The 24,253-nt window shown below is 41.2% G+C and overlaps 1 protein-coding gene across 5 annotated transcripts in view; it reads left to right on the plus strand.

The window, feature by feature from the left end:
* The window catches only part of LOC121434623 (membrane-associated guanylate kinase, WW and PDZ domain-containing protein 2), a 1,272,606-nt gene that overhangs the window by 725,438 nt on the left and 522,915 nt on the right, over positions 1 to 24,253 (plus strand). For all 5 annotated transcript variants that reach the window (XM_041633542.1, XM_041633543.1, XM_041633545.1 and 2 more), the window contains one exon: positions 14,545 to 14,664. In XM_041633542.1, coding sequence (XP_041489476.1) covers positions 14,545 to 14,664 — 120 coding nt within the window. The remainder of the gene's footprint in view (positions 1 to 14,544; positions 14,665 to 24,253) is intronic.

Below are 24,253 nucleotides of genomic sequence, written 5' to 3' on the forward strand. Positions count from 1 at the left end.
TTCCAGGAGAGGTTGAAAAGCCACAGAGAAACCCTGTCTCGAAAAACCAAAAAAAAAAAAAAAAAAGAAGAAGACTGTAAACTAAAACTGTTCATTCATTTCCCAGCCACCCAGACCCGAATAATCACACAGGAACGATATTAATTACAACACTGTTTGGTCAATGGCTCAAGCATATTCCTGGCTAACTCTTATATTTTAAACTAACCCATTTCTATTAGTCAATGTATCGCCATGAGGCTGACCAGTAAAGTTCAGGTGTCTCTCTCCTTTGGCAGCTACATGGCTTCTGCCTGACTCCGCCTCCTTTCTACCTGCATTCGGCTTAGTTTTCCCACCTAGCTATATTCTGCCCTGCCATAGGTAAAAGCAGCTTCTTCATTAACCAGTGGTAATAAAACATATTCATAGCATCTGGAGGGGAATCCCACCTCAGAGGACATGGTGGACTGGTCCTCTCCTTCCATCATGTGGTTTGTGGGGAGAGAATTCAGGTGGAAAGGCCTGGCAGCAAGTGCTTTTACCCACTGAACCAAGTCACTGAACCCAAGTATCAATACGTTTCTTTCTTTTTGTTTGTTTTTTCGTTTTTTGTTTTTTCGAGACAGGGTTTCTCTGTGGTTTTGGAGCCTGTCCTGAAACTAGCTCTTGTAGACCAGGCTGGTCTCGAACTCACAAGATCTGCCTGCCTCTGCCTCCCGAGTGCTGGGATTAAAGGCGTGCGCCACCGCCCGGCAATACATTTCTTTCTTATTAAATATAAAATGACAGGATGTCACTTTCTCTACAAAGTAATAGATAGCTTGGTATTCATAGTGAAAATTTTGCATAAATATAATGTGTTTCAGGTAGAAAATGTCAGAAGTTATATTTGTTTTGGGCATTGAGAGGATTGATGCTCCATTTGTGCTCAATATCCATTGAATTCCAATGTCTCTGCCTAAAATGAAGGCAAGGACAGAAAGATATGATTCACCTCAAAATACGCAAATCCTTCAGTCTACTACCTCAGGCACTAAAAAGCATCCTCACCTCCTTTCATAAGGAACAGATACGGGACAGAGTCACAAAATGCAAGATACCCTTGACAACTGTTTCTTCAAATTAGGAAGACAAATCCCGGGAACAGTTCTGTGTTACTCTCGGTTATCAACTCTCTCCCTTTTTTGTACATTATAAAGCTTCCATGTTCACTGTCCATAAGAAATTTTCAGATGGAAAATGATGTGTTTGTGAAATATTTTATCACTTTTGTCATTGTGTTGAAGGTATACACTCAAACACATTCACTAGGCTGCATATTTCTGTTGATCAGTGCAAGTCAAGGAACCAAAAACACCGAGACACAAACATCCAAACCTAGATGCGAGTGAAGGCTTGTGCCTGGAGCACACATCTGCATGCTGACTTGTCAATACAATCTTATGGGACCAGAGCCTGACTCCTTTGTTTGATGTGTCCCATGTGAGGGTTCTCGGCTATTGCAGCAGAGTGAAAAGGGGCCCTAGGGATGGCCTTACTGGTTAAGCTGAGACAATCTAGCAGGAAGTTGGTGGATCCCTAGCCCAGAGTACTTAGATTCTAACCAATAAAACAAGGGCTACATACTTTGCTTTGGAGTATTAAGCCTGTATTTTTGGTTCTGATAGGGATTCAAGTATTCAGTGCAGCCCAATTTAGTCAGTCTGAGCCTCTCTCACTTCCTGCCTCCAGACTATCTAGCACTTTTTATAGAAGATGATGTTTCATGCTAGGTGCCTGAGAGCCAGGGTCTGTGACTCTCTTAGGAAGGAGCTCTCCATCACTATAGTACTAGGGGCTGTTCCGAGTCAGCTTTGGATTTGCCGTATTCCCAACATTATTTTGTATGGTGTCTCATTTCTGGCAAGTGAAACTGTTTTCTCTTCTATAAGGGAGGTAAGGCTTTTTCTGAAATTACAAACTTTTTTCTCCAAAAATATCCAATCTTTGTTTTTTGATAACCCAGTATTAACTCAGTAACTTTCCTGCCAGAATGCCCTAACTAACAGTAGTCCTTTGAAATTCTCTTCAAGTTCTCTTTTGTGTTTCTAATTCATAAAACTTCTCTTTATTTCTCACGACAACTGCAACTCTTGGGAATAATGATTTAAGAGTCTTTGGAGAGAACAGTTTTTACCATTGTATTTCTGGTTTATGCTAATGCATTGTTGTAAAAATTTCTAACAACGGTTTCAAATGAATGTCTGGCCACTCACAATGCATTGCTTTCTCCCTCTCCACTTTCTCTTGCTGGCCAATCAGGAAGGGAGTAGAATGACCTGAAATTAAGACTGAAGAGTCCTGCAGGGGACGATAATTGGACAGCGCGTCCTGCTGTCCCTGAAACCTAAGGAGCTCTGTAGATGTGGGGCTGCCAATTGTGCCATCTCCCATGGCACACACTTTCCATGTTTCTCCCTAGCACAGTGCTGAACACTCCTCTTTTTCTGCTAAGCTTCTTGCAGCCCATCCGGGGAGTGGAATGCAATATTTGATGGCTGCCCCACCATCACGCTGATGTGAATAGGAGCAACTGTCTGCTGTCCCTTAAAATATAAGCAAATATTGGGCAAACATGACGGTTCAATGACACTTAGAATTAAGGGCTCTAAGTATTTTTTTTTGTTAAAATATCCCATGATTCTACAATATTTTATTTTCAAAAGCGGGGGAGTGTTTCTGTTCTACGGTCCATCAAGTGTAAGCTAAGTTTGGTGATAAACCGGAATAGAGACAATCGCAAGTACTGTGTGCATACACTCCACCGAATGCACAGTAAGTTCTTAAACTCAAGATTTTTAACTAGAATGGATGCACCTTACCTGGGATACTGGTGCTCTTTCTTTTCATACTTATCCCTTCTAGCTTCTTTTCATTGCCTCCAGGATAGTTTGATAGTTGAGTAGTTTATAATCTCAGTGGGGAGAAAACAATATTTGATAACTCAATTAAGCAATGCATGCTTTATAATTTCACCACCCTTTATATGCTTTGAAATCTCTGGGTAGTTATCTGCCTTTTTAATTTCCTATGTAGTTTCTGGTATTCTGCGGTGTCTGCACTCTAGGATCTGCCTCGGGAATTTCACGTTACAGATGCCACAGAAACATGCGTTGACACTAAAAGTTAATGCCCTGGCAAGATTCTAATAGTGATAAAATAATAGAATTATGGTCCCCTAAACCTTGCAGTGAAGGTCATGGTGGTGTCTGCAGCCCTCACAGGGCTGTGGCTGCCTGTGAAGTCTCATTCTGGCCCAGATTCATTTTACATGAAGACAGTATAAAAGCGTCAAACTAAATATATATATTGTTTCTATAAAAAGTCACCGGTCTTTCTTTAAGCTCAGTATATAATTCTGAAATATTATCCGCTAAATAATGCATTAGGGAGACTAAGACCTATTTTTTAATGCATCTTATAGAATGGCATAGAGAGAGCTTATCTAAATTAAATATTGACGAATTAAAATAAAAGTTTCAACAGTACATTAATTGGAAACTAAATGGGCTGTTTGTCATCTAGTCTCATCCAGAATCTTGGGATCATGGTGTGTGCCCCTCTTTCACCGGTGACTCTGAATTGTTCACTGACCCTGAACCTAGCTGTGCTTTCTCTGTGCATTTTAAGAATGGATCAAAATTTCCACTACGTAGACCCCTGCGGGTCCCCTTTTATTGTGATGAATCATTCTATGTAGTCTTGCACCCAGATTCTGTGTTGTGAATCTTAGTGAAGCAGAGAGAATTGTTGTAAGGATCCTGACTTTTTGAACTAGTTTCCTCTGCTATTTGGTAGGTAAAGGGGAGGAGCTTGAGAATAAAAGAATTGGAGAGAGTGTGTAGAGCTGAGAGATGTTCGTAGATGAAGAGCCTGACCCACAACCCGGGTCTGTAACTTAGGTACTGGAGACACAAGTATCCCTGGAGGTCAATAGCTAGTCTTGTAGGGGGAAGGGAGACAGGAGCATCCCTGGAGGCAAATAGCTAGTCTTGTAGCTGAATCAAGGCCCTCTAGGCTTAGGGAGAGTCCCTGTCTCAAAAAGAAGAGAGGCAGAGAACAATCGGTGAAGACACCTAGCATTGACTTCCGGTCTCCGTTCTCATGTACACCATATGCACCATCACCTATTAAGCATGCTTGCACACACACATGAACATGTGCCTATCTCACTCACATATACATACACCCCAAGATTTAGAGTATAGATTAACTGCAACCAGAGTGATGATGATTCATATGGATTAATAAATGAATGAACGAGGGAACGAACAGCTTCACTTTGCCCTAGTTTTTCTTGGTGCAAAGTGCTTGAGTGTTATGTTGGTACAATCCGTAACTACATATGGTCATGTAATATACATATCTTAAGATAGAAAGTGTACATATACACACATCAACTTAAAATTATCACCCTGGAAAATTGTTTCTCTTTCTTACTTGACATTGGGAGTTTTGAACTCACGTCATGGAGGAAAACAAATAAAGATTTGTGTGCATGTGTGTGTGGCGGGGCTGGAGCGGGTAGTGCTGGGGATGAAGCCAGGGTCTCATTCACGCTAAGCAAGCACTCTACTACTGAGCTGTATCCTAGCCTAAGCCTGAACTTTTAAGCAGTATTCCCCTACCTTAATCCTCTTTCTGCTAGTGTTTACAGTAGAGATATAGTTCTGTGTGTGAACATGGAATTGATGACTAGATATGTTTGCCTGAAGACCTTGTCTCAAAAGAAAGCATTTCCGGGTGGGGTGGCATGTGCCTCTATTCCCAGCTACTCTGTAGGCTTATTTAAGTCCTGGGGTTCTGGCCTATATTGTAATATGACTATTGGGTGTTCACACTAAGTTGAGATGAATTAAACAAACCATTTTTTTATTGATTTTTGTTGAGTTCTACATTTTTCTCTGTTCCCTTCCCTGCCTTTCTCCTCCCCCTCAACCCTCTTCCGAAGTCTCCATGTTCCCAGTATACTCAGGAGATCTTGTCTTTTTCTACTACCCATGTAGATTAGATCTATGTATGTCTCTCTTAGTGTCCTCATTGTTGTCTAGGTTCTCTGGGATTGTGATTTGTGGGCTGATTTTAAATATTAGATCATTAAAATTAAGTGTGATAAAGTCAACCTGGACTGATTATGTAAAAACTGATTAAAGGCGTTGGCCAAAGGAATCTCATCAATGTTTGTATTGGAATGCACACAAATCTGTTGTGATGTTCACACTTGCTAATGAGCAACTCATGAGTTAATTGAAGATCAGATCCCAAGGAAATTACCCTGGCTGTTACAGTTTATCCTCTCTAGCTTGAGGCTGAGAAACACCAGGAAGAAAGAGAAAGAACGTTGTAAGAAACATGGAGAAGTTTCTCAGCTTCTTTCCAGTGACCCATCTACGTAGAACATGTTGGCGGTTGGTAATCAGCTGCGGACTCCTCTCTTGACACATGCAACAGCAGACATCGTAGAACTTGCCAGTGAATCAAAACGGATCAGAGTAGGTTACTGCGCCGAACCATTACCCTGATGGATTTTTCTTGAAGTCAGTGATGTTTTCAAAGTCATTTTTACAGAATTAAGAAAGAGCAAAAAGCCGAGAGGAAATGTGCTATAGACTTCTATTCGCCACAGATGTCCCTCGTGTTCCTTCCCAAGGTGAAAGGGGTAATGCTTTTTCATTTGCAAGTCCAATTTTTAAAAATTCAATTGGCATTCCCAGTTGCCATGGCTACCAAACGACAAGCAGCCTTCATAAGCTTCCTACAAGCAGCTTTTACTGCGCATCAGCAAACTAACCATTTGTGAGAAACCTCATTCTCCTCAGACACTGAGTTTTCAGCCCTGGGTGCCTTTATTCCCTTCTGACCGAGGTGTTCTTCACACAGTATTTAACTGGCCAGTTAACCATCATTTGTTTGCTTTTAAGAAGCTAAGCAGTGCGACACAAAGCATAGTCTCAATTAATAGAATTTCCTCCTCATTTCTACGTTTTCTTCCTATTGAGGAATGGTCTAGAAGAAATAATATCGAAATACATAAACCATAATTTAGATAATATAATTGATTTTGAAGTTCTCTCTGCACTATTTTGGAAAATTATAGCCGACGGAAAGTGGGAAGGCAATGTAAGGAAATGCTTCAACTTCAGCTCTGTGATGAATCACCACTGTATCTCCCTTTGATCGTCCTGCCGCCCCCCTCCTGATATGGGGGATGACTTGTTATTGGTGCTGAGTCTTGCTTCCCTGTCAATTCTCTATTCGCAATCTTTTGAGTTGGGAAAGCAACTATAATTATTTCAGCATAAAAATAAGGTGAGGAACCATTTCAGGAACTCCTGCATACCTGCTTTTTCAGCCACCATATGAATCACCTTCACCTGCAAATTGCCTCTGCGCCCCTTGTGCCTCGCATCACCTTGCTTCACTTCCCTTCACATAGATTGGCTCTCCTCTCAGAATCACGTGACCCCCCCAAACAAGAGTTCCTAGATCTCCAGCTGCTTTCTCTCTTCCGGCTCACAGGCTGCTTTAACACTAACTGTAACCTTTCTTCCTGGACGCATAATCCTGAAAGAATGCTTTCTGCTTTATTGTTCAAGGTATTGGGCCCTGCAGTTAAAGTTAAATGACCATTAAAGCTTCGTCAGCATTTTGATGCTTTTTGAATGAGTCAGCAAACAGCACAAAACTTCTTCCAACCCAGGTCATAACACCTGTCTGTTTGATGGTGACATCCAAAGGGAAGCGATGATAAGACATTGCAGACCACATTTTAGTACCTCAGCAAAGAAGACAGATTGAATTCTTTAGTTTTGTAGCACTTAGATCATTTTTTTAAGTCATCTTTTACCTCTATTCAAAAGAAGTTTCTTACTTGCAAATAGCCTCAATGAAATTAGTTATTTTAAGTCTCACAGACTCTAAAAGTAAGACACCACCAGCAACATTTGGGGACTTTCAGCACGTCTGGCTGTGCCGCTCCTGCTGCTGAGGGTAATGAGGGTACGGTTGCCATGGCATTCATGTTTTGTAATACCTTGCATAGCTGTTGTTTATTTGAGTGCATGGTGAGAATATCAATTATCAAACAGACGGTGTTTCCATGTAGGACGACATGCAGAAAACATTAGAACAGAAATGGATGTATACGGTCCAACTCTAATGTTAAAATCCCTGTATTGCACTGTTTCCTTTTCTTCTTTTAAATTTGAGGGTTGATATGTGAATTTTGATTTTGTTTTTTTACTTTCTAAATTATATTTATTTGTGTGTGTGTGTGTGTGTGTGTGTGTGTGCCATAGTGCACAACTGAGGATCAGAAGACAATGTGTAGGAGTCAGTTCTCTCCTTCCTCTGTGGGGGACCTGGAGATTGAACTCAGGATGTCAAACTTGGTGGACAGCACATCACCTACTGAATCATCATCCCAAATGTGTGAATGCTTGCGTGTACGTATGGATCCGGTATCGGGACCATCATGCACTCTTATTGCCAGTCTGCTGAAACTAACTTTGAATGTTCAGAAAAAAGCTATGCTGGGCATTAATCTGTCCAATCAAATGACTCAAACAATACAATGTAATATACTAAGTATAGAATATATACATATACACACATATTTATATAACATATATATATAAGTATATTCACACATATGTGTATATATAATAAGTTACTTATTTAAGAATTTAGTGCTCTTTTCAATAAACAAAAACAAAGCAACAATAACAAAAATAAAACTTTATGTGCCTCTTCTGTTGGCTCCCAGAGGTCTATAGTCTCTCTGAGGAGTCTGAAGCCCACAGCACTGTAGGTATCTACTTCCCTTGAGGTCTTTTTTTCACAGTTTCTCTCTTCGACCTTTACCCAATCAATATTTGCTGATACTTAGAAGTCTCAGCAGTTGACCACTGAATTGTGCGTAAGTTCTAATGACCTATTACAGAATCTTGACTTCGTTATAAAATGCTACATATCACATAGTTTTCAATTAATTTTCTGTTTCCCTGAAATAACTTCTACAAGAGCAGTAGTATTCTGCGGTCTTCCAAATTATACCACATGCATTTACAATATTGCTTAGTACATTTTAAGTGTTCAGTATTATAGCATGAATTCATAAAAACAAAAATAGATAGCATGGCAACTCTACTCAACACAGCAACACTAAAAAGAAAGACATAACCCACCTTTGGGGTTTGCAAAACATTTTTTTTTGAATTACACTTTGATGACTTGCCCCTGAATTTGTTATTTTATATGATTTAATTAAGCTACCTTGTGCAGTATTCCCTGTAGCTTTTATGCTATAAAATATAAACCTCCCACACCTAGTATGCATAATTTGTTGTCAAATTAATGTTTCTATGAGAACTTTCAATTTTTAATATTCACAGCAATACTAAAAAGAAAGATAATACTAGAAAGAAGAAGTGGTTTTTACGATGAAATGTTCCTGAAATGCTGTCAAATTTCCCACTCGTGCAAGTAGAATAAAGACGATTTCCATCCTGTAAAATCTTACGCCAGTGTGGCTTCCATGCTACCCTTGACAGTGATATGGTTCTTCTCAAGTGCTTACCCTGTGTCAGACATTATCTTCTCCATCTTCTAGGTATTGCTTCATTTGCTCCACACACTAGCTTACAAAGATGCTATCTACATTAGCTCCATTGTGATGCATAAGAACGCCAGACTTCAAAAGATAAAGGACCATATTTCAAATAATACTCATAGGAAACTGCAGGACTCTCAGGTTGAACCCAAAGCTTATACTCTCATCTACAGTAATTTACAGTTGAAGGTATTGTTTTTCTTCCTAGCAAGAGTCATTCCGATGGTGTAGATTAAAGAGAAAGCAAAAGAGATAATCATTTAACTGAAAAAATGTTTTTTTTCTTTCTTTTATTGTTATAATTTGTGAGGTCTCACTGTGTAGACCAGTCTGACCTCAGACTCACAGAAATCCACCCGCCTATATCCCCTGAGCGCTGGGGTTAAAGTTGTCTCCCACTACACCTGGCCTGAAAATTCTGAAGTAATATCCTCTCACATGTGCCAGAAGTATGATCCTGAAAAAAAAAAAAAACTACAGTTTGGTAGACCCTGCACAACAACTTTGGGTGTGTGGAGCTTACACTCGGAACAGCACATCAGGTTGTGCAGTGTTTACACCCTGAACACCGCCTTACAGGGTGTGCGGACTTTACACACTGAACAGCACCTTAGTGTGTGCAGAGTGCCCTCACTCCCATGCCGAAGCTTTCAGCATGTTCACCTCTCCATGCTGCTAACCTCTGCTCTTGGCCAGAGAATAAATAAACAGGAGGTTAGGGAGAATATAACACCTACAAGAGGAAGGGTACCTTGCAGGAACAAGACCATTACCCAGCCCAGGATAGCAGTGCAGGTATAAGAGACAAAGTAAGTTGAGATCACACCAAGAAGTGCTACGACATAAAACTCACCAAAGAGTTGAAGCTGAGATTAAGGATGGAAGGCACACTAGAAAGTGGCTGTCAGGGAAGTTTCCAGAAAGGATGCTGGTGAGAGTCTAAGCAGAGAATGAAAGAGAAGTGGGTTTTACCATGAGATGTTCCTGAAATGCTGTCAAATTTCCACTGTGCAGGTGGAATAAGGACAATTTCCAACCTGTAAAATCTCACGCCAGTGTGGCTTCCGGGCTACCCTTGACAAGAAAGAAGCCTCTGAATGACTGGCCCTGCCAACGTGAGTGTGGGAACCACAAAAATGCTCCTGAGAGTCTCAGGTTGTTGGCAGCCGTGGGAGGCCTGATGAAGTCCAGATGGGAGCAGGTTCAAAGGCTGCTGGAGTGATTTCTTCAGCCAGAGAAACTTGATGAAAACCAAATAAAGTTTCACATTTCGAGAAGGCATTTATCTAACCAAGAGAGAACTTGTCAATTGAATTAATTCATCTGTGTAAACTTTGCAATAAAAACAGTACATCTAGAGTAATCAAAAATTACTTGAGAAATAAGACAAAGTATCAGGGTTCAGATGGGAACAGATTTACATAGTATCAAATGTATGAGGTAGGCAGTCATCCAAATACAAGATTTTCTATGAAAAGTAAGGGACGGAGAGAAGAGACTAGAAAGTGTTGTTTGTGAGCAGGGGAAATACCAGGAGATGCTCATTTTCATTAGCTGCAAACCCAAGAATTAATGACTGAGGCAGAAAACCAATAGGCATCCTAAATCATTTAGAGATTTGGAAGCAAAGCAGAATGGGGCCCATATGACCCTGTGTGAGTGGGGTTGTGGGTGTGCCTGTTTGTCTGTCTGCCTGACTGTCTGTGAGTCTGTGTGGTGTATGTCATATTCATGTGCATGTACACAGGGCTGGGAATGTAATAGAGATATACTACATGAAAGGAAACCTTATTGTTTAAAATTGGGAAAAATATACATGTAGCCTCAAGTTTTGAAAAACATTAAGACTTGAAACAAAGCAAAAGAGAAGGGCATCATCTAAGATAGATGTATAATTGCAATCAAGTGTTAATTGTGAAGGAAAATATAAAATATGAATCATGACGCAGGCAAAGCAAGTTGAGGTAGTGAAGGTTTTGACTTAAACCATCATCTGTTTTGCCAAGGAAGGAGCTTGTGTCTTCTGTAGAAAGCCAAAAAAGGGAATTTTGAAAAATGAACGAGTGTGGTACAACTTTAGGAAGGCATGGATAAAGAATTCCCATTCTGGGTACAATGGAGGTGAGATCAAAACCACTGGACCCTGCCAAGTTCAAGTGTCTAGTTTCCTGCACCAGTCTCTGTCTATGAATAGGCTCTGGGTCTTACTACAAGTGGGCCATGGAGGTCCAGTAAATGATGGAAGAGATCCCAGGTAGTTCTCATACCTTAGTGAATAGAAGGCACATGGAACACCTGTGAGGAATGGGAAGGAGAAAAGAGAAATCAAGGAAGTGGAGGTTATCACTTCAGAGAAACAGAGAGGCAAGGGCACAAAGCTCCAACATCCCTGTCAAAGGGCAGTGCTCAGATTGGAGAACGTCCTGAGAGACAATGAGGCCATGCCGTGCCCAGGGGATGTCAGCGTGCTGTAACTGGATGGAGGGGAGTATCAGCATGCAGTAACCCGGTGGAGTGTGCCACAGGTGGTGTGGATGTGTCGCACCGAGGCCGGTGTGGAGATGGGAAAACACTCAGGAACCCAAGAAGGCCACAGCCACAAAGCAACTCCACTAGAACTTGTTGCTCTGGATTGGCCTGAAGCATGCCCTCCTGAGTTTCCATTGTGCTGTGGCTGTATTACCATACAGCAGGCATGAATTAATCGAAGCACGTGACTCCTGAAACATGGAGATAAATTAGCTAGGAAAATTGGGTCTTCGTGATGCAAGTTTGCTTAATGATTAGAGTGTACTCTAAATAAGCAGAACAACAAACTGATTGCCAAAAACTCTTTTAATGTCTTTTTAATTCATAAGGGTTAAGCACATAAAAGTCAGGATATTAAAAGCTAAAAGTTCTCATAGAAACATTAATTTGACAACAAATTATGCATATTAGGTGTGGGAGGTTTATATTTTATAGCATAAAAGCTACAGGAAATACTGCACAAGGTAGCTTAATTAAATTATATAAAATAACAAATTGAGGGGCAAATCATCAAAGTGTAATTCAAAAAAAAATGTTTTGCAAACCCCAAAGATGGGTTGTAAAACTTAACTCTAGAAAATAATGCATTTCAGCTTTTAAAATTCTAATAAAAATTATGTTTACCTCATTAATTTCCATAGCATAGCCTTCATACTCACTTGCACTGGAGATTTGAGCCTAATAGAACCCAACACAAGTAACTGGCTACTTTCATGACAAAGTTAATAAAGTTGTATGTAAAAATCAAAAAATCAAAACTAAGTGAATTTAAGGTATTTTTCTATAGTGTAGACTGTATTGGGAATATTTAATTATAAAGATGCTTGCCAATGTACCGCTTTGCTTCTGTGTTTTTCTCTATAACTGTTTGTTTGTAGGTGTGCGTTATGTAAACTTTATTCTGACCATGCAAAAATACTGTATGTAGATAATATAGAAAGAGAAAGGAAGTAGTTGTGGCATTGTGGCCTTTACTGTCTCTCTATATGTGCTCCCCTGTAGCAGGCTCGTTGCTGCTGCCTGTTGTGTGATCCCCATTTCCCCGGGGGTGGGGGACAGGCGATGAGAAGATGCAGAGGCTACGACACAGAGTCCAGGAGATTCCAATCCAGAAGTTCTATATGATAAAAAAGGTTGGGGTTTTATGGGGTTAGGAAAATTACGCTGCCACAGGAACGTTTTTGGTTGGTCCTTTTGAAACTGGTAGTCACTGCTGGAGTGTTATGATTGGCTATGAGTATGTGTCTTTGGTAACCATGTCTTGGCCAATTTTGCTTACTCCTTGTGAGTTTGTATGTGCTTGCTTGTGCTTGCGCTATTACACTGCCTCATCTCATCCTTTTTATTTTACTTTTATTGAATGACCGAGTGGGAGTTATGGATTTTTTATAACCACACCTGGGGTATCCCCCCCACCTCCAGCATTTGGGGCTGTGCCTGTTTTAGGTTGGCTTGCCGGACAGGCTCTTACACATCTTTGACTATAAATCCTCAAAAGGTTGGGTCCCCAGAAGGTCCCAAGAAGTCAGAAGTAAGGGGAGACTTTTAGGAAAACTAGGGCTTTAAATGGTTTCCTGTATTTGCATTAGCCAAGTGTAGAAGGAGCTGCGGGCAGGCCTGCTTTTTGTCCTGCCTAGGACTGGAGGGCCTGATGTAGTCTCCAGGGGCCAAGATAGGAAGGAAGTATCGATGGTTCCTTGTCACTGCAGGACGCTTCATACAGAATCTCTGACTGAGCGACCCACTTCAGCTTCTAAGTGCGGCAGGAATAGCTCAACAAAATGGCCAAAAAAGGCAGCTTCTGCTCCAGGCTCTGCATGCTGTGGGTGGGAGGCCAGGTAAATGCGGAAACGGTGGGCAAGATCCAGGGCGGCGGCCCTCGCATGGGATTCACAGAACTTTTGCCAACTTCAAGGAGGCTGTGGTGGCAGCGCTGGCGGAGAAGGGAAGGCCCCATCCTCCAGGGAAGGGCACCATTCATGATGGGCCCCAGGAGGAGCCTGAGAGGAGGGGCAGCAAGTAAGAAAGAAAAAAAGCCCCAAAGAGGATAAGGAGGACCCAAAAAGCAAGCAAAAGGAAAAGGTCTGTCCATGTTGGGTGCCAGTGGTTGCAGGCTTGATGCTGCTGCTTGTTGTGTGATCCCATTTTTGGGGGGATGTGGGGAAGAAGGTGAGATGCGAAGGCAATGACACCTACTCCAGGACATTCCTTTGATTGTAAAAAGGTCGGGATTGTCATGCGGTTAAGGAAATTAAGCCCGCCGCAGAAACATTTTTGGTTTGTTGGTCCTTTGGAAACTGGCGATCACTGCTGGCGTGTTGTGATTGGCTAGGAGCGCACATCATTGGTTACTGGGCTTTTGGTCCGCTGACAAGTTGTTTTGGATAATTTTGCTTATTAATTGTGAGTTTGCGTGTGCTTGCTTGCGCTTGCGCTATTGCCCTGCCTCACTCCCCATTGTTTTCAGGACAGCAAGACTAGAACACTGTCTTCTCTAGAGTGCATCTGGTGGTCTTAGGGAACTGGGCCCTCTGAAGCTCCATTCCCTCTGTAGGAGACAGAGGGAGCAAGAGCGCTGTCCAGCCTGGGAACCCTGGGGAAGCTGTTACCTCCCACCTGGCAGAAGTAGAGAAAGAAATGAAAGAAGAAACGCAGGACATACAGTAAAATCTTGATAAGAACGTCCATTTGCTTATCCGTCATATTGCAACCATTATAATTATTAATGCAGCATATATAATAAGCATTATACATAGTAAGCATTATTATTATTAATTTTCAGTCAGTTCCAATTAGTATTAAATTTGAAGTACTAGTACTTTCTCTGTGACCCTTTAGATTTAATATGCAAGTATGTATTCTTTTGGTATAAAATGAGAGCACTCTCTGAAGCATCCACCCCACAAGAGAAGCACACAGACGAGCACAAAGATAAACTTACATTTGCTTGAATTTCTCGTTCCCATTTTATTTGTATGTCAAAAGACACCATCCCGAAGAACAACAGAAGTCTGTTAAGGGGAGCAGAGGGAGCGTGTAAATTCCTGAGCGCGTAGACTCCCTGCCCACACTTCAAACCACCTCTTCAAAAAGGGCACAGCGGCCTGCAGTTTTCACTGAATAAAATCTATTCAGCCGCATTCCTCGGCAATGAACTCTACGTAAGATTAATGGAAAAAAACAAAGCCTTTGTCCATTTACTTTAATATCCCCCCCTCCCCCTGCTTTTTTGCTATTGCCAAACAAACAGAAGGCCACACGTAAACCGCCAACCCCACAGGACGGTCGAACAAGTGTTCTTGAGTGTTCAAAAGCACGGTGGTGTTTCTACAATTCAGCAACAGGAGGCTTAGTCGGTCTCTTTTGTTTTAATTCTTCCCCAGGCACCACAAGGCCACATAAGGAGGGGGAGGTCCCTGGAGTGGATTACATTTTCATCACCGTCGAGGATTTTATGGAGCTGGAGAAAAGCGGTGCTCTCCTCGAAAGTGGGACCTATGAAGGTAAGCACAGGGTCTTGCTAAAATTCGGAGCTTATTGTGTCGTGTGACTGGCGGGCATTGGGACAACAGGTCACAAATACACCGGTCGTTTGGGTCGAAGGGCTTTAATCAAATAATTCCCAAAACTTGCTAAGACAAATCTGGATTATTTCCACTCCTAAATTGCTGAGAGAAACATGTGTCTGTCACCTCAGCGGCATAACTCTGGGATTGCCTCCTGAGGTTCAGCTGCGGTCTTCCAGAGGAAGTGCTCTTTGGTGGCATCCGAAAGAGGTTCCAGTCTGTCACTATTTATCTTGCTTTCTCAAGTGGCTATATTTCCCAGGTCCTCACTTACCTCCCGTGCAAAATTGTGAGATAGGAAAAATTTGATCTGTAGGTGAATTCTGAATTCTACTGCAGACACAAGTCTCCTTGTGTGCTTGGGTCAAATTTGAACAAAGGCAGAGTTGTACCAAGAAGTCTCGCTGCAAAGGACACGGAAACTTGAGCCAGAATGTGCCTCCGTCTCGAACCTGACTTCTTAACTTCCCTCTGAACATAAGTCATGTTGCTGAAACTTAATGTTATTTTTTTTATTTACAAAAAGATAGTGTTAGCTTTGAAAAACAGAAGTAAATAGGATGAGGATATGGTCATGTTTGTACATGCATATTTAAAACTAACAAAAACAGAAATAGTTCATTCTTCAGTGTTATATGTTTAAAGTGCATTATCATTCCGTGTGGAGAGGAAACCTGTTTTACTGAGCCTCAGCTCATGTTGCTAAATAATAATCACAAAACTTGTAATCTATGCCTGTGCTTCGCCCGCCCTACAGCTGAGTTCTGCCAGTCGTCATCAGTGGCCGTACACTTCCTCCTTTACTGACTTTGAGATATGGTTCAGAGAACCCTCATCCAGTAACTGATGGAAACAGATGTGGAGATCCAGAGTCAAGCACTGGGCTGAGCTCCATGTTAAAGAGAGGGAGTAGGGATGGTAGGATTGGGGTTGGGGGTCAAGGTTACATCAGGGAAACCGACAGAGACAGTCGAGTTGGACTCTGATAGCTAGGGCGCCTCCATGGGAACAGCATAGGTCCTCTGCCTGTGTGTGACAGTTTTGTAGGCTGCTCTGTTTATGGGGCGCTTCACAGTGGGGTCAGGACCTGTCCCTGGTGCTTGAGCTGGCTTTTGGGAACCTACTCCCCATGCTGGGTTACCTTGCCCAGCCTCAAAGCAGGGAAAGGAACTTGGTACTGCCTCAACTTGATGTGCAAGGCTTTGTTGAAGCCCATGGGAGGCTGCCCCTTTCTGAGGGGAGACAGAGGAGGAGTGAAATGGGGGCAGGGGGAAGCCAAGGGAGGGAGCAGGAGAAGAGGAAGGAGAGGAAACTGCAGTCAGGATGTAAAATAGGTAAAAAAAAAAAAATTAATTAACAAATAGAAAAAAAGAAGCCTTGATATTGTGAGGTTGTTCAAGGCATTAAAATCTTTTCCATTATTTAGTATTCTTAAATGAATTTAGGTTGAAAATGTTTCCTAAATGACAACAGAGGCCTTTACTTTCACTACACATTTAGGAACTAGCTAGGAATATCTAGAAAATGATCCAATGCATTAATCATAATAAACAGATAATAAAGATTGATTTAAAGCATTTTAAATAAGGAAAATTTAATAATATAAAGTTGCTTCAAGTCACTGATATAAAGTGCTCTCTCTATAAATCAGAAAATAATTATATCAAATAAATCAGAGGGAGTGAACAGTGAGTTATATAGAATACTTTCCTTTGGGCTGTGTGATAGTAGCATTAATTATTTTTTATGCATTCTAACAGTAAGGTACTACATTTAATAACTTTATTCACATATCACATTTGTATAGTGAAGAACCAGGATCATACAAGATCCTTCCAAGACTGTGATGAATGATACAACATCTTGTCAATGCAACATGTCTGTGAGCCAGGAAGAAGAGAGGCATTAGAAGACCGTATGCTCATGTTACATCTCTGTACTTATTGTGATCGAATAGTTGCTGTGAAATTTTACAACAATAATTTAAAATCTACTTTAGATTATGCTTTAGGTCCCAAATAAATCTAGAAGGGAAAAGAATCTGATCCAACATAATGAAATTTTGTGGCAGGGTGGTTGTCCTGATGCTTTTTAGATGTCTTTTCAGAGCTGGGTATAGTTTGAAGGTCTAGCACCCCTCGTTAACCACAGCAGGGACTCCAGTGTATGCAGAACTGATTGCTGAATGTAAGCCCGGTTCCCATAGAGGACTTTGTCACAGGTGTCCACACACTGTGCACCTGGAGAAATAAATGCACATCATCTCTTTGGCTGGAGAGATGGCTCAGCGGTTAAGAGCACTGCCTGCTCTTCCAAAGGTTCTGAGTTCAGTTCCCAGCAACCACATGATGGGTCACAACCATCTGCAATGAGATCTGGTGCCCTCTTGAGGAAGAGACCTGGTCAGTTGTCCTCATCCACTTAGATCATGAAACCCAATATGAACAAGTTCAACAGAACTGCCATGGACGGACTGCCCGTGCATGCTTCAGCATCGCCAGGACATAAATTTCATCCATTTCATTCATTTGCTAGATAACATAGATAGCTGGTTAGAAACCTGGAGAACATTCTCAAACCTTGGGATTTTTCAGTTTGTCTTATAATTCCAGCTAAGGAGAAAGTAAAATTCACCTTCGGTTGCATTCCTTTGGTACTGGTCTAACCTGGACCCTCTACTCACAGATTCTTGCCAAGAAAGATACTGGTCTAACCTAGAGCCCCTACTCATAGCTCCTTGACAAAAAAAAAGGATGCCTTTTTGACCATTGGTGTTCAGAGTGTACAGGGGATGCCTTCAGCTGTTGGTTCTCTCTCTCTCTCTCTCTCTCTCTCTCTCTCTCTCTCTCTCTCTCAGTATACAAGGGATGTCCTCAGATTTTGGTTCTGTCTCTCAGAGTGGACAGAGGATGCCCTCAGCTGTTGGTTCTCTCTCTCTCTCTCTCTCTCTCTCTCTCTCTCTCTCTCTCTCTTCTCTCTCTCTCTCTCAGAGTGGACAGGAAATGCCCTTTGACTGTTGGCATTCACAGTGTCCTCCGCTGTTCTCTCTCTCTCTCTCTCTCTCTCTTTCTCTCTCTCTCTCTTTCTCTCTCTCTGTGTGTGTGTGTGTCCAGGTAATGCCCGCAGCTGTTGGCGCTCTCTCTTGGCGTGTGCAGGGAATCCCTTGCATTATTCAACTAGTCATGAAAGACCTCAGAGCTTTTCTATTTTAAACTCTTGCAATAGCTGCCTTTCCTACGGTCTCAAGGTTTCTTTCCTAGAAGCCCCATTTCTTGAGATCCATCTCCTTTACAGTGTCTGAGCTTTTGTTCCCCTTCCACCTTGCAATGCTCTCCCCTATCTCATGGGTTCTGTAGAGCCCTTTCCTTAATCAGACTGGAAAAGCCATCTTCAGCATTCTTTGCATACACCAGAGAAAATGCAGAGTTGTTCTCGGCATTAAGGTCGTGGACTTCCTCTTAACTATGTGGGATCCTTAGCAATAAAAAGTGTTCCCCAAATGCGATCTGAAAGTCTCTACAGCCTGCCCACTCACGAGCAGGAAGAAGAATGGGTTCTCCCACTAGCTTGTGCAATATGCCTCATCCCTTGTCCTGAACAATAGGAGCTGCCTTCCTTTTTATTAGCAAAGATCAAAAAGATACTCTCCATACTGCCTGGTTTAGCTACTCATCATTGAGAAAAGCCATTTCTATTGTTCCTGGGCTTCTTTACTCCTGGCACTTGATCTTATAACAGGAAATGCCCACCTGTAAAACAAGTGTGAGAAAGAAAAGGAGTCATTTAAGCAGTTTTCATAGAGATGCTTTTATTTCATTGCTAATTCTAATTTAATCCTGGTGGACAGGTGTAACCAAAAGGGAATTTGTCTGTTATTTTATTGATCAGACATCAAAAAGACTCTCGTAACTTCTATTCTGCCTCTGGAGAACTCGATCAGGCATCCTTCTCCAAAGAACAGTTCTGCTAGCGGAGGAAGACAAAAAGGAAGGTCTCAGTGTGTTGCTCTCATCCTCAGCTAAGCCACACACCCCGGCAGAACTGGGATTGATTTTTAAAGCCTTCATTACTGTTCCGGCCATGCCTCCCTGAAGGCTTCATTTCGGTTCACCACAGAACACCTGCTGCCTGGCCCTGTAGGTGAACGACCTTCGAGACTTGAGTGACAATGGCCGGGGAATGTCAGTGAAGGGGCCTTTTCCAAGGCCTGGGTAGCATGCTCCTTACTGTTCATCTTCAGCCAGGTTCATCATCATTTTGATTTGATGTGCCAATAACTTGTTAATGATACTGTCGTGGTTACTGAAAGAAAACCCAGCCATGAGCCTTGTCCTATGGTGAAGGATGCTAGGAAAGCCATAAAGACTGAAGCTGTTGGCTTCCTGTGAAACACAAGCCACAGAACACTTCAGATGAAAGCCAATCACCTTCTCGTAAGCAAATTCACTTACAAATAGGTGTGATTTTATTGAGTAGTTTAATACTCTACTGGTACTCTAAAAGGCTCTAATTTGAGGAGATAACCGAAGGCTATAGCAATAGCCTATGTTCTTTTGGGAACTTTTCAAGTTTCCGGCCAACAATCTGAAGGGAGGTTTTTCATTTCTAGAGTGGGTTTTTGTTAGCTGGTCAATAGTTCTTGAGGAAATACCTTTCTGGGATGATAATGTTTACTAAAATATACAGGATATGTGGTAATATTTCCTAATGGCTTTTCCAAGCATCTTAGTATTGTTGGCCCCTCCTCCCTACCTCTCTTTTTGTATTTCCCTCCCCCCTCCTTTCCCAGGTAAGTTTCCTTCCTTCTGTTTTTCTTCCTTGCTCTTCATGGTACCTGTGTCTTACTGTTCACTCTGCAGAGATCCCAAGCTCCCTCTTTCCCCACAGTTTCCTCTTACTTTCCTGGTTCCTCCAGGTTCTACACCCCCATCTAAAGATTTGGAGCTAAGATCCACACATGAAAGAAATCACAAGGCGCTTGTTTTCCTTGTCCCACATTACCTCACTCAATACACTACACACTAGTCTCATCCATTCATGAAAAGAAGCCCAGCCTTCGGTACCTGTCCATGTGCCGAGCTGCCCAGAACTCCAAACAGCGACTCTCGCTCCTTCCTCGTCTTCCTCTGGTCTGCGATGCTATAGTCACGGTCTCACTCATCCCAACAAGCCGTTTCTCTCCTGAACTTCGCCTAGACGGATTTCACTTCATGGATACCCTCAGCTCATCTCGTCCTTTCCAGGACTTTCTTTACCTTGTATTATCCACGATTATATTTTTCTTTTTTGATTTTCAAGTACAGCAAAGCAATTTTAAATTGCTATAGACGAGATTACTGATCAGAAAATTAAATGTGTATTTTAAAAGGGCATTAGCCCATTCATTGAACTACCTGTAGTGGTTTCAATGAGCAATGTCACCCATGGGTTGAACACTTGCTCCCCCCATAGGTCACACTGGGCAATTAAGGAAACTTTAATAGGTAGAGCCTTGTTGGAGGCAGTACGACCCTGACAGGTGGACTTCAAGGCTCTCTCTCTGTATCCCTCTCTCCCCTCCCATTCCTTCTCTCCCTCCTCTTTTCCCTGTCCTTCCTGTATGTGGAAGGAGATGTTATCAGCAAGCTTCTCTGCTCCTGCTCCTGTCATACATATGCTATGTCTTCCCCACATAAGGAATCTGTCCCCTTGGAACCCTTTCTTCTTAAGTTGCGTTTGGTCATGGTATTTTATTAATGCAATAGAAAATTAACCAATCCACTCTCTGAACTGTTAAGGGGGGTCAGATAGATTATACTAGATTATTGGAGTATTGACCCAAATCAAGTACAAATGCAATGTCTACCTCCTCCTTCACATTATAGTTTCACTGGTCATGGAAATTAACCTACAGATGAATTTAGTTTATCATAAACAACATAGATAGTTTCCCAAGTAATTTAATGATTAAACTCTGGATTTCAAATTTCTCAAATATTTACACTGATGAGAGTTATACTTTCTGAATCCTATAAAAATGTAAGTATTAAAGAGATATTTTTTTAGGAAAAGGATCCAAGTACAATGATAGACAAATGAATAAACTTTATACAAATTCATTTTATACTGCTGTGTTAAATCAAAATCTAAATTTTATTTTTAGCTTGACCTTGGAGTTGCTCTTGAAGTTCTGAGTCTCTAATCCCAGTTCAAATAGCGCTGGGATAGAGGTAGTCCAAGAAAATCATTATGAAAGCCATAGATAATGGAAGAAAGCCATTTCCTCTGTCCGGGAAATTTTCAGTTTGCAGAAATGTAAGCAATAATTCCTCCTTAATGCTCAAATTGGTGCTGAGGATTTTGTTATTTCAGGAGACCAAAATGAAGCTAAATTTTATGTTTCCTCTTTCTCTTGTGACCTGCTATAAGAGAAAAATTTCACAGTATAGTAATAACCTTGATCATAGGAGCAAAATTGTGGAGCTTGCTGAAAGTGGACTAGCTTTTCTTACATCTTCAAATCAAACAGGGTTTATTGTTTTTTTTTTTAATTTTTCATTTTTGGACCACTTACTTTTATGAATGATTCTAGCTCAGAAATTTGAACATGCATTTAAGGAACACGGGACATCTATCCACAATGCTCTTTTATTTTGAGTACTAGGGATGAAATACTTAGTGAGCTCTTTGTCCTTCTTTGTGGTCTTACAGTGCCAGGTGTTTGTTTAGATTGTTTGTTGTTGGTGTTTTCTTTGGGAATGAGGGAAATGGTTGAATTGTCTTCAGTGGCTTTGAAAGAGATGCCGTAATTTTTGCATGCTGCTTTTCTCCTAAATAATAAAGCTAAATGTGCTGTATGGGAAAAAGAAAATGTAACAAAATTCTCCTTTATTTTTTGGCACTTGTAAGTCCCAAGTTCTCAAAATGTGCAATGTGAATTTCTAATCATGTATCTCACTAAAATTAACTTAAAAAATGACTCAAGAAATAATTGACTGATTCATTATGATCATGTAAACTTTACATTTAACTGAACTATTAAGATTGAGGGAAATGAAATTAGTCTTTTTATGTCACCCAAATGGCTTCATCAGTTAGTCAGCATACTACTAGTCCTTGTGGCTTTCACTTAGCTGTAGCAAAAATGAACAGACACGGTCCTTGGGGGACACTTGGTTAATAGTCCCAAGATGGTTCACCAAGGAACTCACCTCTTTAACTGTCTCACGACAAATAACAACATCAGTAGAAATCTAGTGTTTAGAAACCATGATGTTCACAGTTTAGTTAATTTCCTTAAAGGTCCTATTTTCAATCATGACAGTTTTTAACTCTGACATATACTCCCTTCTCACTTTTGAAACAATTTGAGAATTACATGGGAAAACAGTTACCGTACTGAATTAACAAAAGTATATGAGTTTAAAATTTACTTCTCTCCACTGTGTTGACAAACAGAATGTCTTAGCCTCTGCTGATTGGATCACTAAACTATTTCCTTAAGTGGACAAAATGATTTTAAAAAAAAATCCTCTCATAATAAGTTGAGTATGCCATAATTTTATTTCATATATTTGCAACCGTGGATATATATTATACTGTTTTCTCTGGGTCTGACTGTTTTTATTAAAAATTTCCACCTCCTCCCCTCCTCCCATTTCCCTCTCCCTTCCCCCATTCCCCTCTCCATCCAGGTCTAGGAAGGTGAGCATCCAAACAGACTAGGCTCCCACACAGCCAGTACATGCAGTAGAATCAAAACCCAGTGCCATTGTCCTTGGCTTCTCTGTCAGCCCTCCTTGTCAGCCGCGTTCAGAGAGTCCGGATTGACAAAGAAACTCAGTTCCTTCATTCTACAGGAAATATTTCCCAAGAGCCTTGGTTAAATTGAAGGCAGTTTCTCCAGAGTAAGCTCTTCATCGTTTCTTACTGTCTCTTGGGTTTGACACCCATACGCCCCAAAGCCATTCTCAGAGTGGTCGACTATCCCTTTCTGCCCACACTTTTCAGAGGCATATCCTAACAACCAGGCATTTGACAATGTCAAGATGACTTCCACCTCTGCAAAAGAGATGTTCGCAACTGACTTTTAGATCTAGGAAAGAAAAGCTTCCAAGACTTTCTTCCTTTATCTCTTCTGTACTCCTGATCTCGGAGGAGACTAGATTGGTTGCTCTCACGTGTGTTTCTTTCAGGGAGGCAAAAAGCTTAAAAAATGAGGGAAAAGTCGCCCACTGGTTTTCATTGCCTAAGCAAAGACATTATTTGAAGAGACCATTAATCTCAATTTCCAGCCAAGTTTTAATAGATAGAGTAGTTTTTACAAACTATTTTGTTAAATGAAACTTTTATCCAGACTGGGCACAAAACCACAGTCTGAAACTTTGATGCTTCAGTTGGTTATGCTGCAAAACAGACAAACAGTCGGACAGACAGAGTGATGTTATTGAGACTCCCCTGCTGCCTGGATTGAAAAGATGTTGTTTTAGATGTTTCACAACGTATGAAGCTTTTCCTTGCTGAAGTTTTGAATGTCCTGGCAATTTGGGCAGCTCACTGCCACCACTGAGATAGCATGGGATATGCCGAACCTGCCTGTTATTCACCTAATAATAGCTCGTTTATAACTGCTCTGTCATCTGGGTTCACAAACAGAATCGATTCGCCTCCGCTGACTGGATCACTGTTTTCAAGTCCTCTAAACCGGTGCCATAAGTAGACAAAACTGAATAAGAGCATTTATAATAAGTATGTCATAGGTTTAGTTTATGGTTGTAGTTGCTTATATGTTACAATATATTATATAGCAACCAGACGAAAATAAGCAAAATTAGATCAACAAATTATGTCTGTATGGAAGAGCACTTGCTGATCTGGCAGAGAAGCCAGATCTGACTCCCAGGAGTACGTCAGCAGACTCACAGCTGCCTGTCCCTTGAGAACACACATACAGAACACATGAGTTAAGAAGGTACACCTAATCATAAATACATACAAGTGAAGATAACTGTTTCCACAAAAGAGAATTGTCCTTTCTCGCTACAAATATGAGTTGTCTGGAGTAAGCAGTTTCCACCAGTGACTAGTACAAATGGGTAGCTTGGTTTAGCCTGTGTCCCTCTTCCTTAGCGATGGAGATTTCTTCCTGTTTGTGACTATGGCAAGCGCATGTCTGCCCCTCCTTAGCATCTTTAACCTGCCTTTCAGGTTCCTGCCAGCTCATAGACCTCTTCTTTCATTTTAAGACAACAACCCAAGAAACAAGCCCATGAAACTTCTGACTTGTCTAAAAGCACACCTGCTGTCACTTTCTATCTTCTCCCTGTGACTCATTTTCTTTTAATGGATATATTTAAATATTCTATATTCATTGTCATACTTGTTGCCAGTATCCCTAACTGTAATATAAATTTCAAGAAGTCCGATAGGTTTTTTGGATCACTAGTAATTTCCATGTTTGAATGATCTCTGGTACTAAAAATGGCTTGGGATATGTAGATTCTGTGAATGAATTCATGCCTTGATTCTGTCTTTAAACTCATACCCC

This window comes from Microtus oregoni, unplaced genomic scaffold (genome assembly GCF_018167655.1).
Source record: "Microtus oregoni isolate MIOR12 unplaced genomic scaffold, Mior012 000044F_ref0000062, whole genome shotgun sequence".
In the NCBI taxonomy this organism is placed as follows: Eukaryota; Metazoa; Chordata; class Mammalia; order Rodentia; family Cricetidae; genus Microtus; species Microtus oregoni.